The 19784-nt window shown below is 52.7% G+C and overlaps 1 protein-coding gene across 15 annotated transcripts in view; it reads left to right on the forward strand.

Annotated features, from left to right (window-relative positions):
* DYSF (dysferlin) overlaps positions 1-19784 on the forward strand; it is a 196220-nt gene that overhangs the window by 44018 nt on the left and 132418 nt on the right. For 13 of the 15 annotated variants that reach the window (XM_004691505.2, XM_004691513.2, XM_012731494.1 and 10 more), the window contains 11 exons: positions 953-1067; positions 2637-2845; positions 4378-4506; positions 4922-4984; positions 5637-5687; positions 7475-7505; positions 8088-8203; positions 10114-10240; positions 12298-12401; positions 16835-16903; positions 17026-17069. In XM_004691505.2, the coding sequence (XP_004691562.1) occupies positions 953-1067; positions 2637-2845; positions 4378-4506; positions 4922-4984; positions 5637-5687; positions 7475-7505; positions 8088-8203; positions 10114-10240; positions 12298-12401; positions 16835-16903; positions 17026-17069 (1058 nt within the window). Of the gene's footprint in view, positions 1-952; positions 1068-2208; positions 2302-2636; positions 2846-4377; positions 4507-4921; positions 4985-5636; positions 5688-7474; positions 7506-8087; positions 8204-10113; positions 10241-12297; positions 12402-16834; positions 16904-17025; positions 17070-19784 lie in introns of all 15 variants that reach the window. The other 2 variants (XM_004691507.2, XM_004691506.2) reach the window with 1 other exon arrangement.

The raw sequence follows: 19784 nt of genomic DNA on the forward strand, positions 1-19784 counted from the left end.
TAGCTCTTTTGAGTGGCACATTTATTGCTTTGATCATTAAAAAGACTGCTGCAGAAGGCCCACTGGGCCTGCCTTCTGCTGGCCTAGGAGCCGTGCGGCCGGAGAGCCTGCTGAGCTGGCGTGTCTCAGGGGCTGCTGTGAACAGTGCTGTTCTCGAGGGGCTCAGGCGGGACGGGTCAGACAGCCTGACCCCATCAGTGGGACAGTGGGACCAGCACGCTTCTCTTGCTAGCCAAAGGTGGGGTAGCTGGGGGTGGGGCTGGGTTGGGGAGCTTCTGGGAGAGAAGATGGCTCAGTACCAGCTGGGGCCTGCACAGAGCAAGGTGAAGCAGCCTGTGGGGATGGACAGGGGTGACTATGGCCGAGCAGGGCCTTCCGCCTGCAGATGGGCCTGCACTAAGAGTGGACACACCCATCAGGAGAGATGCGAATGCTGATTCATTTATGAAGTCGTGTTGCCAATAGGCTGTGTTCTGAGAAGGGCATGTCGTCAGGTGATTGCATTGTTGTGCAAAGGTCACTGAATGAATGAATGGCACACACCTGGATGGGGCAGCCCACGCCACACCTAGGCCCTACCTGCTGGGCTGCTGCCTCATGTCCCGCCCACTGTTGATGGAACCATCCCGAAGTAGCATATGTGGGTGCACCACATGCTCCATGATGATCGAATCCCCACTTGACCCAGGGAATAGGTACCATTGCTGTTGTACCCCCATTTTACAGATGAGGAAACGGAGGCATCGAGAGGCTACAGCTCTTGCCCAAGTTGACCATCTCCCAATGGTGGAAACTGTCTCCAGATTCGGTGCTCATTACTCCTGACTAGGCCGATGGCACAGACCTGTCAGAGCCGTGGTGGTCTGGGAGGGTTGGGAGGGACAACCAGGATGCTGCAGGGCGGTGGTCTGAGGCCAACACTGACCTGCTGTCCTCTCGCTCTCTCTTCCAGGCCTCGCTGGTCCTGCAGGTGTCCTACACGCCGCTCCCTGGGGCTGTGCCCCTGTTCCCACCCTCTGTGCCTCTGGATCCCTCCCCAACTCTGCCTGACCTGGATATGGTGGCTGGTGAGGAGCCCACCCTTGGGCCTGCAGGGGCTGGGGGAGAAGCCCAGGGGTGGCACTGAGCCTGGGGGTGGGAGACCACAATGAGCCTTCAGCGGCCCCTGCTGTCTCCCCTGGGCTGGGGGCTGCTCAGGCCTGGAGAGAGTGGGAACTGCTGGGTGGGGAGCCCTGGATTCTGCCTTCTACCAAGCAGAAGAAAGGGCTGGAGGCACGTTCCCCCAGATGCCGGTAGGGTAGCTGAGGACACCCTCCAGGCTCCTGCATCTGGGAGAGGGCTGTGCCCAGCTGGGTGCTCTGCCCTGTGCAGTTCTTGGTATGCAGTTGCAGGGCCTGTGCTGGAGAACCCCCCCCCAACCCCCCTGGGACTCAGAGCTCCCTGCCCTGGTATCAGGGGCCTGTGGTAATGGCAAGTGACAAAATTGCTGGTTCTCCTTGAAAGAGCTCCTGAAGCCATGCGTTCATGACTCAGGGACATGAGCTGTTTCCTTTGGATTCAAGTCCTGTGTGACGTTGGCTCAGTCACTCCCCCTCTCTGGAAATGAGCAGACTGAATTAGCTAGGTCCTGAGATTGCCTCAGCAATCTCCACTTGCCTCTGCTGTGCTTGTCAAGCAAGGGGAAGGGTTGGCTTGCCTCTGGGGTTGGGGTTTGGGGGTTCTGGGTTTGGAAGCCTCCTGTGGACTGTTAGCTAGGGCAGGGGAGAGCTGCACAGATGGGCAGGTGGGGGCTCGCCCATGGGAATAATTCTAGAGTCCCTCTCGCGGCAACGGGAGCTAGAAGCAGGCACAGCTGCCCCCTGCAGCACCTGCTGAGCTTGGAGATGGGGGATCATTCTGAACTGGGGTATAGATTGAGAGGGGAAGAGGAGGTGGGGTCATGGAGGGCCCCCGCTGTCCTGGGACCACCGTGGAGGCAGATCTGATGGATTAGGCACAGGCCCCTCGGGGGGAGCCTCGAGAAGTGACCGATTCCCAGCCCTGCCTGGGAAGAGTTGAGAGGGACAGTCCCCAGGACATGCGGCAACTGTTTCTGCACCTCCAGCCTGGCAGGGGCAGGTGGGGAGGGCAGGGCGGGGCTGGGCACTGTAGGTGAGCATCCCTCACCCAGTTTCCTCCTCACCCCCTGGGGCTGGCCCCACATGCCAGGTGGGGGACAGAGTCGGGCCGAGACGTGGTCCCTGCTCAGTGACAGCACCGTGGACACGAGATACTCTGGAAAGAAGGGGCTGGCCCCCACGGGTGAGACACAGGCCAGGGCTGGCCCTATCCTCCCACCTGTAACCGTCTTACCTGCCACCACGTCAGCTTGCTGCATCGGAAGAGGGGTTCATCCTGCAGGACGGGGGCTGGGACGGGGGGTGAGGGCCATTCTTTTTCCTTCTGCTGACTAACTGGACTGACTACTCTCAGGTTTCAGCTGACTGCCCTCAGGTTTCAGCTGTTCTTCTCCCTCATCTATTCTGGTTCATCAATGGGAAAGGAAGGGACAGGGGAGGCCGGTGGGACTCTTCATTATGGGAGTGGGCTCTCAGAGCAGGACTGGGGACCCAAACTTACTGGCAACCCCTCCTCAGACACAGGAGAGGAGGACACGGAGGACCAGGGGCTCACAGGAGACGAGGCAGAGCCGTTCCTGGATCAGAGTGGCGCCCCAGGTCCGGGGGCTCCCACCACCCCGAGGAAGCCACCTTCCCGTCCTCCCCCCTACCACCCTGGGAGCAAAAGGAAGAGAAGCACACCTGTACCCCGAAAGCTGCTGTCGGACAAACCACAGGACTTCCAGGTGGTGGGCCGCCGCTGTCCAGCTGTCTGTCGGACACAGTTTTCCCTCTTTAGCAACCAGCTGCTGCTAACGGGCCTGCTGTCTGTTCAGCCTCCAGGGAGATCCAAATCTCGGCTGCTTGGAGGTCGTGGTTGCCCTGTACCCCGGGCAGATGCTACATGGGGTGACCACGTGTTGGGATCTCACGCTAGGCCACTGGCCAGCCCATGACTTTGCTCTTCAAAAATGGTCACTGTAGAGATCCAGCCTACCTTTGCCCATGTTACCTGTTTCCTGACCACAGTTTGGCTTGCTACCCCCCGTGGTCAAAGTGTGGGCCTGGGGCCCACACCGTGGCCATCAGTGGGGCCCCCTCGTCCCACCAGGCCTGTGGAAGTTCTGCAGACCTAAGGAGCTCAGACTAGCTCTTGTTTTTGTCCCTTTCCTTATTGCCAAGGGTTTTTCTGAAAGTCATTGTGGAAGTTGAACTTGCTCTTCACAGATTAAAATTATTATTAGCCTCTGGACATATTTTTAAACAAACTCATTCCATTTTATTTGCCTTTTCATTTTGTTTAATTTTTTAATTTTCTGTTCTGCAGAAGTTTCCACTTTGATGTTGCTGTGCTTAGTGATGTTTAACTCTTTAGATCTACTTTTATGAGACTAATGTGCCCCCAATTGCACTGAGATACCTCAGAGCTACTTTTAAAGTTGAAAACGGGAATTCAAATCCTTATTTATTAAATGCAGTAAGTCATAAACAAGATATTTCACTTGTAAATGGCCATTTAATCCAAAACCCTAACTACCCCATTTTATTTTTCTGAGAGACAAATTCTTCCTATTATTATTCCTAATAGATGAATATTAGCTTATTGTAAAAAATTTGGGAAATACAGCAAAATGAAGAAAATAATGATCACTTATCTGCAGATGACAGATCTCCTAAAGTCTGCCATTGAAAAAACAGTTGCTCAGTAAACAATAATGGCTGATTAGTCATTAGAACTGGTAAAAATCTTATTTTCCCATGAAAATGGTTCAGTATTTTAAAATTTCATATTTTAAAATATTTTGTCTAAATTTGGAAGCGCAGATATTCCTAACATCTGTATTTATTTAAAGTCAATGGTGAGCACTCTCAGCTTATTTCTCAGAATGTGAGCAAGAGGTAGATCTTATAAAGGAAAGGGGGGGGTCACTCACTCTGCCAGTGTGACAGCTGAGGGGGTTGTCAGAAGCCCCTCAAAAACGCCACGGTGAGGGCTCTGAAGGGGGCACTCTAGGTGGGGCTGAGCTGGGATGCCTGGCGCCTCATGTGGAGCTAAGGGGTTTTGAAGACACAGGTGACCATGGGGGGAAATAGAATTGTTCTTATGATGCGCTTCCTAATTCCTTTTTAATGCCCTCCCTTTTAATACCTTTAATTTCCCAGCAGTGAGGATGGTCCCCGAGATTTCTGACTCTCCTGGTGGGAATGGCCGTGGGTAGGGGGTGGGGGCACCTGACGACTCCCCTTCCTTCTGCTCATGCCCCCTCCCGGCTTTCAGATCAGGGTCCAGGTGATTGAGGGGCGTCAACTGCCAGGAGTGAACATCAAGCCTGTGGTCAAGGTCACTGCCGCTGGGCAGACCAAGCGCACGAGGATCCACAAAGGGAACAGTCCACTCTTCAACGAGGTGGGAGTCATGGGGCACCGGGGTAGGACCCTGGGGGGGGCCCTTCCAATTTGGGAACGTCTAGCATGGCCGCCCACCCAGTTTTGATGTGTGGCGCTAGCTTTGGAGAGGTCCTCGGTGGGTCTCTGCGGAACACGAGAGAGGGTCTGGTGCATGCTCCTGCTTGGAATGGCTCCACCTTCCTGCCGCCTTCTAGGTCAGCCACCCCAACCCACCCCACAGATGACAGGCTCTGTGAGGGCAGGGGAGAAACGCCCCAGAACGTGTTGAATCCCCAGAGCTCAGTCTGGTAGTAGCTGACTGGCCGGATGATCAGACTGAAGGCTGAGGATGGTGGGCAGCACCCCTCACCCCGCCCCAGCCACGGGTGATCAGGCTCTCATTTATTTGTCTCCCTTTCACCTTGAACCAACAGACGCTTTTCTTCAACGTATTTGACTCCCCCTCAGAGCTGTTTGACGAGCCCATCTTCATCACGGTACGTCTCGGCAGGCAAGGCCTCCTCTCTGGTCAGCGTGTGACTACGAGTAGGAGCGAAGCATTTACCCCTGGGGATGGGTGACATGGGCCAGCTCACAGTTGCTCCCCGCTGGCCACAGAAATGCCCTCAGCAAGCAGATGGAGGCACCGTCAACTGGGAGCCTTCCCTCCCGCTGCTCAGCCCCCAGGTGCCTCAGCTCAGGGTCCTGAGACCTGGCAGTGCACACTTGGATTTTCATCTTATTCTGCTTGCCTTTGTGCCTGCTTGTGGCCAAGATGTCCTTTCTGTGGACCTCAGTTCTCTTTTGTTTCTTTCCCTCTGAAAGCTTTGTGGGTAAAAACATGGACCCTGGAGCCAAATGGTGGATTCTAGTCTTGTCTCTGCCTCGTAAGGGTTGTGTGATTCTGTACAAGCCCTGTTAATGTCGGCGTCTCTGTTGCTTCATCAGTACAGTGGGGATAATAGTACTTACTCGTGGCATTCCTGGAGGGGTAAACATTGCTTAGAATGCTCCGGACTACTGCAGAGCAATGCTAAGTTTTGGGTTATTGGTTATTGGTCATTATTTGGGCAGGAAGAGCTATTGAGCTGGGTTCTGCCTGGGCCAACCTTTACTTCAACGTGAGCTTCCAGTTCTCTTTCTCTCCAGGTGGTAGATTCCCGTTCCCTCAGGACAGACGCTCTAATTGGGGAGTTCCGGGTAATTATTTATTTTTCTTTGAAAAGTGTGTGCTCTTGCTTGCTGGTGGTGGAAGCTGTGTGGGTGCTTTGCAGAGGCTGGTGCAACAGAGAGCTTGTCCGTCTTGGTCTGTGTTGGGGACGTGTAACTGAAAACAGTGAAACAAAACAAAACCTCCTCTCCTCTCAGAAATTTCCTCCAAAAGGCTAGCAGAGAAAGAAAACACCTGTGTGACTGAGTAACCATTAAACCAGAGGTGATCCATCACAGGTGGTCCACTAAGCGATCATACAGACAGCACATCCTTTCATCTAGACAGGAGACACGACCCATTCCATACATGCTATCAAGAAGGTAATAGCTTAGTCCTCAAGTTAGAGCACACAGTTCATCCTACCTTTACCTGGTATTTGGGGTGATTACCTAGGTTAGCTAATCCCAAGGAAAAAAACTTTATCCCAAGGAAAAAAAACAGGGGGAAAAAACAAGCTTGTGTTTTTATGAGAGGCGATTGTTTTACAACTTGGAGTAAGGAGCCCACTGGACACAGATTCCTCCTCCCAGGGATGGGAGAACCTGGAGGAAGACTCTCCCGGCCATAAAGCTGACACAGGCATATTGGGGTTCTGAAAAGATCTGTTTCAAAGATACACAGAAAGTACTTACATTTGTAATTTTTCTAAGATAGATGTTCTGACCGAAAGAGAGGGGAGGGAAATATTATTTCCTGCAGATGAGTTCAACTTATTTTTAATGTATATTTGTCCTTATATCTGGGAAGGCAGCAAGGATTTGAGCCTGGGCGGTCTGCCTCCTGTTATGCACTTTGGGGCCCAGCCACCCCAGGGCTCCAGGGCTCCTGCCTCAGCCACCCGCCCTCCCCTTGCCCCCTTAGATGTGGGACACAGATATGGAGTCAGGGGGATGGAAGTGGGGCCAGTGGAGACAGAGGGGCTCCTGCCTCTTTGTTTGTCCCAGACAGTCCAGAGGTGAATGGTTCATAAAACTGGAACAGAGAACTGACTGTATTATTCAGCTCTGGGGGTGGCTTTAGCTGTAAAGCAAAGGCAGCATTAGTGGTAGAGACCTTCAGGACAGATGCTTTCATGTAATTCTTAACTGACTTTTTAATGTTTCAAATCTTCAAGCATGTATCAAGTGGGAAGAAAGGGAAGGACTTATTTTACTCTCCCTGGCTATTCCAATGAAATATAGAAAACTAAGCCCATTTTCCTGAAAAAGATGCTGTCAAGGAGTGGGCTGGAGTTCTTGTCACTGCGTTGCTCTGGGGGTATTAATTATATACAGTATCTCACCTTTGAAACACATTCTCGATCTGAGAACCCAAGGGCTAAGTAAAAAAGAAATTCACTTTTCACAATTAATTGTAAAAGTAACCATGATTATAAAAAATACTTTATTTTTAGAGGAGTTTAAGGTTCATAACAAAACTGAGTGGCCTCCCTGCCTGCACACGAACACCGCCCTACTCCCCGCCCCCGTCAGCATCGTGCTAACCTCTGGCTTTTTAACAGCGAATTATAAAATACAGGAAAGAATAAATTTCAAATAGAAGTCACCCAAACCTACCACCCAGAGGCAGCACAGCTACCATTTTGCTGTGTTTCCTTTACTCTTTCTTTCCTATGTGTGGATACACTTCATCTACCTGATGAAAATGTCTTCTGCCTCACCTCGGGGCAAGTGACCCCCTCCCCAAAAGTTATTTTTCATGGAACTGGTTGACACACTGTGCTCTGTTTAACACTCTGGGGGCAAGAGTCTGATGTGTGTTTCTCTGCTTTCAGATGGACGTGGGGACCATCTACAGAGAGCCGCGTGAGTGACCCTTCCTTCACCTTGGGCGTGGCTAGCACTGTGGCCTGCAGGTTGCCTCCTGGGATACTCACCCATGCTCCTTGGGGGTTCAGAATTTAGATGTGCTACTCAAGCTGAGTAGGAGGTGGGGGCTGCAGGAAAGAAGAGGGCAGGTTTTTCATCTCCGTCCAACTTGCCTTCTGGAAGATCTGCCCTTGTGGGGGTCTCAGTTGGCCTAGTTGGGGGTGCTAAATCTGAATGGCCCCAAGCAGGAGTTGCTGGAGGTTGGGGTCACCTCAGACACCTCAGGTCACCTGGATGACAGGTGTGGGACTTCTCCACATCCTGGCTTCCGCTACTCGGGTTGCTTCCTGAGGGGGTGGTGGAAGGTGTGGAAGGCCTTAGTCCCTGATAGGGGTTTCTGTCAGCATTTCTGACCCCAACTCCCATAAACACTCGAGTACCTCTTGACCCTGGAGTGTGAGTCCTGCTCCACTTCTCAGTGGGCGAGTCCCCGAGTCCACTGCCCCACCACAGGCTCCTGACCATGACCGCAGTCTTGCCTTTGATTCTGCCATGACCAGTGCAATTGCTCTCTTTTAGGGCATGCCTACCTCAGGAAGTGGCTGCTGCTCTCAGACCTGGAGGACTTCTCTGCAGGGGCCCGAGGCTACCTGAAAGCCAGCCTCTGCGTGCTGGGGCCGGGAGATGAAGCCCCGGTGAGTGGTTTCTCTGGCTCCTCCTTGCATGGCCTCCCCCTGGCAGTGGACACCACAAAGAAACAGTTTTTCCAATTTAAAAGAAATAGGAGACATTGTAATGATGAAAAATGTAGAGTTTGTGGAAAGTACAAATAAAAAACAAATCGCTTACAAGTCTACCATTTGGAGAGAGCTGTTGTAATTTCTTCTCACCTATCTTCTCACAAGGATAGATGTGAGTATTTTTCTTTCCTGCTAAAATGAAATAATTTTCTATGCTCTCTCTAGTATAATTTTTGCCTGCATTTTGTTGTCTCATTGTTGGGTTGTTTATTGCCTATCACGATCTTTACATGTCAGTAAGTAAAATTATAAGGAGTGAAGGGTGAGATTGGTGTTTAGATTTGGGGGTTGTCAGGGTGTTTGCATGTTTGGAGAGAGGCTGCGATGTGGTTTGGATTTGTTGTTATGGGAGAGGAATGAGTGATATCTCTGGACAGAAGGATTTCTGGGCAGGCACAGGAGTGCGCATTCTGGACTGGGGCTTTGTGGCTGAGCGCGTAGTACTCAGCAGCTGAGAAGCAGAGGGAGGCAGGTGCAGTGGAATAGCGAGGCGTGGCCAGGGCAGAGGTGGTGGGCTTCCCGGAGGCAGCGGCTGAGGTAGCCAGGGCAGCTGGCCTGGGTGGGGAGGAGGCGGGAGCACGGAGTCTGGAGTGACTGGAGTGAGGAGGGGACAAAGAGCAATGAAGAAGAGGGGTGTTGGCGGGGCTGTCCATGGGACGCCTGCTGCATGGGGAGGCAGCTGGGCTGCATGTGAAGGAGTTGGAAACTGTCTTCAGAGAAGGGTTCTAGAGGTCAGGTTTTGCTAGAGCACAGCGGCCCAAGGTGGAGGTGGACCGTCTGTCCACAACTAACAGGGAGGGAGGCGATGGCGAGTCTGCGGAGCACAGGCCCTGTCTTGGTGAATGAGTGGTCTGTGTTGCTTCTCTTCTGGGAGAACTGGAGGCCGAGTAGGCAAATTGTGGGGCAGTGTGTGTGGCTTGGTGGCTGCCAGCAGTGAGAGTCAGGGGGAGTGGGACTTGTGGGTGGCGTGGGCTTCAGGACGGAGAGGTGACGTGGATGGCGAGGAGGGGTGCTGCTGCAGGTGGCCTCTACCTCTCTCTCCCCAGCCCCCCCCCCCCACAGGTGACTGGGAGGAGTGGGAGGCAGAGGCGGGGCAAGTGATCTCGGCTTAAGGGAGCACGGCAAAGCCAAGTGCAGTCAGGGAGGCCCAGGGCAAGCTCCATGCCATGTTATGGGTGAGAAGCCCACTTCACAGGAAGGCGCGGGGCAGGGTTAGGAGGACCGTCCAGGTGCTGGGGTGGTGGGTGGGCACTGCTACAGCTCAGCTGGACCAGCCCCACCCAAGGCACCCATACAGTCCAGCGCTGCCCGCCCCCTGCCCCTTCTCCATTGCACCTCTGGCTTCTTGCTCCTTCTGCATGACATTTCTGAATATTTTCAAAAATATTCCTTCCTTCTCTTTTCAGTAACCTGAATCTTGTTTTTCCCAGAGGAAGCCAGTCCTCTTGAGAGCAATGAAAGTGAACGAACAGATGTCGAAGTGGCCAGCTTGGACCTGTCACTTCTGGCTAATCTTTTAGAGGGGGGAGTGGAAAGAGACTCAGGGTTCTGAAGCCCCACTGTGGGTCACACGCATTTGCCCATCAATGATGTTGATCTTCCCAGCAGCCCGTGAGGTCAGGTCGATATTACTGTCTAAGCCATCCAGGTGGGCAAGGAAGCTGCCCCAGTCAGTTAGTGGCAGGGTGACCTCTGCCTTCCTTCAACAAGTTTATTTCAGTGGTTTAAGTTGACCTGGCAGAAGAGGAGGGGACAACGCTGTGCTCAAGAGGGCATTAAGGGGAGCACAACTGGCTGTGTTGTAGGTGGAGAGGAAAGACCCCTCTGACGACAAGGAGGACATCGAAGGCAACCTGCTCAGGCCAACTGGCGTGGCCCTGCGAGGAGCGCACTTCTGCCTGAAGATCTTCAGGGCCGAGGACTTGCCACAGAGTGAGTCACGGCTCCCGTGTAGGCCTCGCATATGAGGGTACACCCTGGGCTGGGCAGTGGCTTTGGTTCCCTGGTGGGAAGGGAGAGGCTGGCCCTCTCCTCTGCCTCCCGGGGCCTGCTTCCTCACCGAGGGGTTTACCAGAGATCCCCCGGGCCTGGTCTGGCTGTTTAGTTATTTGTGAGCCTGTTTCGTGGGTCCCACTGGGAGTCAGCACCATCGGCCTCTCTGTTCTGCCCTCAGGGCTGGATCTCACTGACGTACTTTCCCTTTTCAAGGAAGCCTCACCTGCAGTTGGGCAGACCTGGGGCTGGGGGAGTATTCTTCTACCAGGTGACCACTCTTCCTAATTTGCCTGGGACTATCCTGACTTTAGCACTGAAAGTCCTGGGGACCCCCTCCGTCCCTGGTAAACTGGGGCAGTGGGCTACCCTGGCTGTGGCCCTGTCCTCATCCTCCCAGGAAGGCCAGTGTGACCATTGTCTGGTCTCTCAAGGTGACTAGCTCGGTACCTGACCCACTCAGTGTGTCTATATAAATACTGGGGGAATATTCTAGAGCTGTGAGTGTCAACCCGGGCTGCATGTTGAAATCACCCGGGGAGCTTTAAAGAGTCCAGACGCCTGGGCCCCGCTGCGGTGTTTCAGATTCGCTTGGTTTGTGGTTGGACTCACACACTGGTAGTTTTTAAAGCCTCCTGGTGTGGTTTGTGTGGCTGGCTGTGAGCCACCATTGGGAACATTCATTAGCATCATCAAGCCATTCGCTGTCCACAGCAGAGTAAGTGAGAACATTTGCAACTTGGGTCTCTGTTTACAAGTTTTGCAAAAAGCTAATTGTTTGAGGCTTTTTTGCTTTGGCTAATGACATCAATAAATGAAATGGGTTCCTTCTGTACAAGCTTAATTGAACCAAAATCATGGAAAGCCTTTAAATAAGTAATGGCTATTAAATGAGCCTTAAAATACACACTTAAAAACATTTTGCACTTATTGCTTGAAACTGCAGAAATGAGGCTGGTCAGCCTCCAAGGGTGAGGGAAAGAGAAATGTTGGCTTTGTTCAAGGTGAGGGTGCTCTGCGTTTAGTTGTCTGCAATGTTGTTTGAGTATAAATGAAAGGAAATAGGCGGGCAGAGCATACACATTTGCTACTTGCTATTCGCTTAGCTAGTGTGTAATCTTTCACTGCTCCCTCTCACTCCTACGCTTGCATACCTTAGATATGTTCATGCATAATACACATCTACATAAGTTCATAACTGTCTGTCTATCATTCATCCGTCATCCATTCATATGAAGATAATATGACAGTGCAGTAAAGTATTGGTTTGGAGCAGCATAGATTAAAAACTTTTTCCAAAGAAGTTGACTCTTGGATAATTTTTGGTAAATCACTGTGTTAATGTATATCAAGGAAAATATCAAGCAGGCACCCATAATGGTGTATTACTATGGCAACTTCCAGTTATTTTCTGGATTGTTTACTGCCTTAGCAATGTAGGTTATTTTTTTTTTTAAGATTTATTTATTTGTACATACAGAACTGGGGTACAGGCCAGAGGCTCAGGGGCGGTGAGAGGCTTCACCAGAGACAGAGCGGGGAGCAGAACAGGTAGATCAATGAAGTACACTGCTGAGGGGAGCAGCGGGCGGGTCAGGAGAGGTCTGCCACGCCATGTGGTCTCCTCCGGGGCAGGCGGGAATCGAACTCATGCGGAAGTGGCTTTAGCTTCTCAGTGCAGTGCTTTAACCCGCTGCGCCACCAGGGAGGGCCAGCAATGTAGGTTTTTAATCAATGAACCAGTCAACCAACCAACCAATCACTCATTCATCAATCGGTGGCCCTTTTCTGTAGCCCTTTGAGAGTGGAGGGACAATGACCATGCTTCTGGGGTGCCCTTAGGAACTGCTATTGGAGATGTTTCAATATTGGTGCCTCCTAGGAGGCGCCCCAAGGGCTGAGGGGTTCCTGAGGCCCCAAAGCTACCAGGAGCCCATTGGAAAGCTGGGTTTGGAGGCGGGATAGCAGGCCGGCCATGACCAGTGTGCTCTCCCTAGTGGATGATGCTGTGATGGACAACGTGAAGCAGATCTTTGGCTTTGACAGTAACAAGAAGAACTTGGTAGACCCCTTCATGGAAGTCAGCTTTGCAGGGAAAATGGTAAGGAGCCGGGGGAGGGAAGGTTCTCACGGGAGGGCGATTACCGGGCCTCCCTGCAGACTGTGTTGGGCAGTGTGAGTGCATGCTGCCGCTGAGTGTGCTCACTGGCTGGGCTGCCACGCACATGGACAGGCCTGCCCAGGGGCCCAGGACAGATACACAGGAGTAGAAAGACATGGGGACAGAGAGAGGACGGATGAGTGTATAGAAGCCAGATGTGGAGGTATAAACATAGGGAAGTATTTAAAAATATATGGAATAAAAGCATAATGATTATTTTCAAAAAGTTTCGACAGAAGCTGGGCAGAGGAAGTCGAGCCTGGTGGAAGTGGACAGCTCACTCCTAGGTGCTTTGATTCCTTGCAGCTGCCTTTTTTTTTTTTGCCAGGAAGCAGGCAGCTACCAAGAGGTTGGCGCTCTGGCCTCTGCTGATTTCTGCCCGGCCCCCTGCCTCCTCCCCACAAGGGCTGACCATTCCCAGTGTTTGTCCTCCAGCCTGCAGACTCCCTGGCAACCTCGGCCACCCCCAGGCTTCACCCATCTCTGCTCTGCAGAGTTCTCGCTCAGCTCTGCTTAACTCTGCACTTTCCTGCCCCCCCTGCCCCACCCCCCCAATGCCTCAGCTCATCTCCATTTACTGACCTTTAAAGGGCTCAACTTCTGCCCCAACCCATCCCACTTCCAGGAGCCTCCATCCTGACAGGTGTCACCATCAAGGGCAGGAAATGTGGGCCTGCCTTGACTCCCCCCCCCCCAATCAATCTCCTTCTTCAGACACCCTTAGCTCTTGAGTCGAAGCATGTACCAAGGTCCACTTACTCCCTCTGCCCCATGGCCACCGTCACCAGCTCCCAGGACCATGCGACCTCGGGTGTATTCTCATCTGGGCTCCCTCCTTGAACAGCTGCCAGAATTCAGTGTGCAGCACAGCTCTGTCCGCATAAGAGTTCATCCCAGCTTTCTCACCCAATCTCCAGGGCAGCACGAGCCCATGTCGCGTGTTGGGGAGAGTGAGTGAGCACATCTTGCCCTGCGGTTGCAGCTCTGCGGCCAGCTGCCCAGAGTGGTTCCTCATCTCAGCAGGAAGCTGTGGTGTCCGGCTGTCCTTCACCAGCGTGACAGTTGGTCACTTGATGGAGTGGTGACTCCAGACATCTTGTCAGCGTCCACACACACCTTTGTAATTTGCGGGTCACATCTCGGTCCCGTGGGGATACCCTGCTTCTTAGAGATGGCTCACCCATTCCCACACAGCCCCTGCCCGGGCCTGAATGAATCATTTGCTTGGGGTTACAAAGCGGTGATTTTCTCACTCTCACCCCTTCATTCTTTATCAGCTGGTGTTTTCCTGGAAGGAAGAGCTCTCTTCCCTGGTCTGCCCCTTTGAATATTCACATGAAGCTCACCATTTTTTGTTAACTCAGCATGGCAGATCAGTCACTGCTGTGTTAGAGTATGACTGTGGTCAGTGGCCACTGGGAGCCCCCTCAGGCTGGCTTCTCCCTCCCAGACTAGCTCAGCATCTCAGTGAAGATGTACCTTGAGGGGTACCTCTGATTTAAGCCTTTCACGTGAAGGTGTAAATGTCCTTTGTGCATCCTTACCCAAGTGCAGTTTTGATTTGGCTGGGAGCTGGGGTCTGCTGCCAGGCACCTGGCCTCAGGGGGGAGCCACAGGATGAAGACAGAAAGGAAGCAGGCAGGTTGGCGGGACTGTCTTGTGGGACATTTACCCAAGGACTGGGATCAGTTCTCTTAATTTAGCTGACGGGGAAACATCATGTTTCCAGATGTTTTTTTATTTCACACCCCAACATGGTGGGTGATGGCGGCTAATGTTAGGTCTGCTGCTGAGTCTCAGAGCTGCAGGACACCTTGCCAGCACCTTCTCTCTCTAGGTGCGTCCTGTCTGAGGTGGCCTAGGCAGGGGCTGTGAGCTTTAAGAGAAGCTGCAAATGTCTAGGGGAGGTGAGGGAGGTAAGAGACTGTATAAACTCAAAAGTATTTGGCCCCCAGCAAGAAGCTGCACCCCCCTCTAGAATGAGGGAACTCATCCTGACAGAAGCAGTTGAGGCCCTCCCTCGTGTTGGCCTCCTCGTATGGTGCCCAGGCCTCTGTGTCTCCCTTTTCCTCCCCTGGCCACCATGTTGTGGTTGTTCACCTTGACCCTAAATTTGGCTATCTGTACCACCTGTCGTACTCTGCGTGTCCCTCTCTGAGTCTGTGTGAGTCACTTTTTCTTACGACATTCTAATCTGTCAAGAGTTCAGTTGCGTGCACCCTCACCCCACCTGACCCTCATTGCATTTCCACTTATGGGCGCTTGGTGGCACTGTAATCTAAGATGTGAGTCAAAACGGACTTGCCCAAGCTCCTAAGTAAGGCACAGGAGGGGTGTGTGCCGGGTGTGTGCATGTGAAAGATTCTGGAGAAGGGAAACAGAGACACTTGGAAGACAGAGCAGGAGACTCCCGGCAACCCCCGCCCCCAACCCAAATGTGAGAATAAAACCTATTAGTTGGAAAAAAACTAAGGGGGGAAAATGTGGCCTTATTTCTGCACCCACGCCTCTCCAGAGATGACCTGCTAACACTTGCGTGCCTGCCCTCTGGGTCCGCTTTCCTCTATCTAAGCTGTCTCATCCCCCCGCTGGAAAAACACTGGTTTCGGATTACAGTTGTGCATCTCTGTTCATGGACTCCATGCTTGCAAACCCGCCACTCTCTTGTAGCCCCAGAATCCTTGCCATGCTTTCCTGATCATTTGCGGGTGTGAGCAGAGCAGTGAAAAACCGGACCGACAGCCGTGTGCCGCCAGCTGAGTGTGAGCGGTGTGGCTTGCTTGCCATTTGCATCAGCTCTCATCCTTCTCTAGGTCTATGCACTGTTGCGTTTTCACTTTCGTGTGCTTTTTGCTGGTGATTTCACCATTTAAATGGTCCCCAAGTCCAGGGCTAAAGAGCTGCCTAGCATTTGTAAGCGTAGGGAGGCTGTGATGTGACTCACAGGGAACACATATGTTAAATTAATGCCTCTCAGGCACGAGTTACGGCACTCTTGGCTGTGAGCTCACTGTTAATGAGCTGGTATGTTAAGAACAGTGTCTTCAGGTGGACACACATAAGCCAAAGTCCTGTGCTGATCAGGTGATGATCATGTTGTGGCAGAGGCTCTAGGGATTCACCCCACGCTCCCCCTGGGGTCCGGGTTCCATCCTCGCTGATTCAGTTTGTGTTGCTACCACAGTAAGGAGAACCCACTGTACCTAAGCCCATAGGTAAACGGCTTTGTCGTCCAACATTAACGTTAGGATCTGGAATAGTTTCGAAATTAATTTTTGATAGCTGCACGATATCCTTTGAGAGGAATGTCACATTTAACCTATTTTTGGATAATAATGATTTATTATTTGCCCATTCTGTCTTTTATGAACAAGGCTTTACAGACATCAGGGTTCGGAATCTTTGTCCTCGATTGCTTTTCCAGTGGGACGTTCCTAGGTCTGGGTCAGAGGGTACTCTTGTTTTTAAGTATTTGATGCGGATGGACCAGTGGTCTTCCAGAAAAGTTTTGCTAACTCTGCCAAGATGTGAATGTGGGTCTTGAAAGAAAGGCTTAGAATGAAAAGTGGGGGAGAAGGAGGAGGAAGAAGCCTGGTGCTGCTGTGTAGAGCGTGCGGAGCGTGGAGCAGGGAGTGGGAGGCTGAAGGGACTTCTCGGGCCAGAGGCAGTGCTGGCTCTGGGCGTGGCAAGGGGACCAGCTCCTGGAGCCACGTGGGACTCAGTCTCCTCCACCTGCATCCCAGGGACTCTCAGCAGGAGCCTCCTGAGGGCACAGGAAGGCCTAGAAGACTTGGTGACTCCAGCGGAGTCTGAGGTGAAGGAGCTGATGGCTCAGATCTGGCTTCTACCTGGGCTAGGTTTCTTGTTTGTGGAAAGTCCAGTCTCCAGAACAGGAGGACTGTGGCTGATTGTGGCTTGTAGGATTCGTATCTTCACTGAAGTTACCTCTCATTCTCAGATGCCTCTTCTTCCTACTTTTAATCTCTTGGGGTTCACAGTTTTCCAAAGGAGCAGGGGACCTGGGCTGGGGGGCAAAGGAGAGTGCCTCATGCTGTAGGGCCTCTGGGAAAGCCAGTCTGGATTTAGGGCCCCCCTGGCCATCGTGAGTGACAGGAGGGGGATTTCCAGCTAGAAGTTCAGTGGGATGTAAGGGTAGGAGGATGGGGGCATTTGGGCAGTCCACGCACCCCACCCTTCCCACCTCCCTGCTCCTGTCTGACCTGGACTTTGTCTCTGCAGAGATTTCCCACATCTGAGCCCACCACACTGGCCTGAAGAGTGGCCAGCAGAGCAGAATGGCCAGTTGCCACTAGCTGGTGTGGTGGTGCCCCTTGAAGGCCAGAGGCCATTCCCCTGCGCTTTGTGTCTTCTAGCTCTGCAGCAAGATCCTGGAGAAGACCGCCAACCCTCAGTGGAACCAGAGCATCACACTGCCTGCCATGGTGAGACTTGGCCTCCTCCCGGCCCACCCGGGGGTCCTGGGGTCCTAGCCACCCCAGCATCTTGTTTCCACCTCAGACTGCTGCATATTCAGAAGAGCAACGTGTCTTTCTTCCTTTCATAGTTTCCCTCCATGTGTGAAAAAATGAGGATTCGTGTCATAGACTGGTGAGTTCTGAGTCGTGGAGTCTCTAGAGGTGACTCAAGGGTCCCTGGCTCCTTCTGTTTCCTTCAGTTCAGTCTGTACATGGTAGGGGAGCTTGTTTAGTCTTCTCTGTAAGGGTGGGGGGTGGCAGGGAAGAGCAGGCGGGGGTCATTCCTGGGAAGCTTACAGCCCTGCTCTGAGATACATCAGGAGGGCGGGCAGATGGGGTTGAGAGGGTGCTGGAGCTCCAGGTCCTCAAAGGCAGGAGGGACCAGGAAGACTTCCTGGAGGAGGCGGGGTCATGATAAGTCCAGGTGGAGGAAGGATCACAGGCAAAGGCAAGGTGCTGGGGAAGAGCAGAACTCCTGGGAAGGTGGGCTGTGATGCCCCAGGGCGGAGTGGGAGGAACGGAATGAGCTTCCCAGGCTGAGAAAGTGGGCCAGGATGCCCCTGCAGGCTGCAGTGGGCGAGGGCAGCAGCCACATGGCCCTCTGGGAAGACATGTAACACGCTGAGTTCCTACTGTGTGCCAGGCATGACCTCATCTGATCCTAGCGGTTTCTGCCACAGTTGCAGAGTGATTGAGTGACCTGCCTGAGGTGACAGCTGGGAAGTGGCCAGGGCCAGGCTGTGCCCCCTCCTGTGCTGAGGTGGGCTCTCACACCAGGGGGCTCTCAGGGCTCCCCAGTGAGAGCTCCGGGACTGGCTAAATACCGGCATTCTGAAGAGAGAGTTGTCCTTTCTCTGCCCCCCAGAAGTCTTGGCTGTGCGGTTCCCAGCGTGTTCTCCTTTGGTCTCAGGCCCACAGCACCCCCAGCCAGGAGCGTAATGAGAGACCAGGGAAAACCCCCAGGCCACAGAGCCGTTAAAGTGCGCGCCAGTTCCCTGGGCCTAACGAAAACAGCTTCTGAGAATTAGAGGCGAGGAAGGGAACAGCTGGGAGGGCCGGAGGGGGCGGCCCCAGGGCCCTGCCGCCAGTATGTTCCGAGGGGGAAGCGGTTTGGGGAGAGGGTGCCTGGCGGCCGCAGCCGCCTCTCTGCGTCCGGGCTGGCGGGGTGAACGAGCACCAGCGTGCGCCGGGCGGCCGGCTGCGCGTCCGTGCCTGTCGTGCGTGTGCTCGCGAGCACCCGGGTGCGGGGGCCTGCGTGTGGTGGGCGGGCTGGCCCGGGCCGTGCGAGCTGTGTCGCAGGCATCAGCATACTGTACAATCCAAACACATTACGGAATCTGGTGGTTGCCTCTCGGGTTTGGGTTGAAGTGGCATTTTTATTGTGAGTCTATTTTCAGACTTGCTGTATTTTCCAAAAGCAACCCCAAGCCCCAAAACCCAGCTCTTGGCCAGCAAGCATTCTGCTGCTGCAAGTTCCTCTCCAAAAAAAAAAGTGCTTTCTTCCCAGAAAACTCAGATAAACTTTTGTGATTACCTGAATCCTGGAGCTATGATGGAGCCCATATGACCTTTTTCTCTGTAACTTAATCTTCCATTCACTTCTTTGAAAAAACCTCTTTATTAAAAACTTAAAACCAAAAAAAAAAAAAAAAAAAGAAATCCACCCCACCCCCACCACCTACAAAAACAAGGCCTCTCTTCTGCCTTCTTTCTCCCGATTGAGATATGGTTGGAGGTCAGAAATCCTTTCCCTCTCTGCTGGTCTTTTCTAGGGTTGGTCAGAACAGAGGTTTAAAAGTATCATCGGTGTCGGTTACCTGGCGTAGTTAATCTCACTGTAAAATGTTTAAGGGCAGTTTTGTTTTCCAGTTCTTACCAGTGTCCTTCACTAGGAAAAATGATGAAGATGTGTACTGTCTGCCCTTCCTAATGTGAATCCCACCCCCCAGCCGGCCCCACCTACCACTGGGTGGAAAACTTTACAGCGGGAGCTTAACCACCTTCCTGGGAAATAACATACAAAGAAGAAGGAAGGGAGCAGCAGAGATACAGTGTCTCATGGGTTTGCGATTGATAAGAAAAGTGACATTTATTTCCATGTCTATGTGTGTTTCTCACTATGGGACCTGCCTGTGCCCCCAGAAGCCGTCTATACCCAAAGTACATAAAAAAGAAGGGAAATGCACCCATGGAAGGAGATAGGCTTAGCTCAGCCCACTGTTTCTCAAGCTGGGCACCAGAAGGTTCTTTGCTGTGGGAGACTGTCCTGTGCATAGTAGAGTGTTTGGCACCAGCCATGTCCTCTTTCTGTACTGCCCTCTTCTCCACACCAATTTCAAAAACGTCCCCGGGGGTCAACATCGATAGATGGGGATCCCGGGGCCTGGCCTGGCCAGGATGCCGCAGGTTGCTGCAGTCGTAGGTCTCATTTCTGTATCAAGCATATGCATCTTCCAATCCCAGCTTTGTCACCTCGGCAGTTGTTCGACCCTCTAAAGCTCAGCCCCCAATCTACTGATAGAATTGGGGTACAGGACTGATGTGAGGATGAAGTGAGCTAAGTCACATGGTGCTTTCACCAATGTGCTTGGCTTTCAATAAGTGCTCAATAAATGCTAATTTATATATTGGCATCAAGGTGGGCATGCATGGGACACAGAGAGGTCTGCAGAGGATGTTCTTGGCTAATGGGGTCATCAATAAGTTCGCCTCCGTGGGCGCCTACCCACAGTCCCCTGTGCTGTCTGGGGTGATGGTGGGGGGGTGGTTGGGGGAAGCCTTCCTTGAGGGGAGGAAGGGCACCTGCCTCAGCCCCTCCCTTCTAGGTTGACCTTGAGGGGAGGAAGGG

The sequence above is a fragment of the Condylura cristata genome, unplaced genomic scaffold (assembly GCF_000260355.1).
Source record: "Condylura cristata isolate star-nosed mole 26May11 unplaced genomic scaffold, ConCri1.0 scaffold00031, whole genome shotgun sequence".
NCBI lineage: Eukaryota > Metazoa > Chordata > Mammalia > Eulipotyphla > Talpidae > Condylura > Condylura cristata.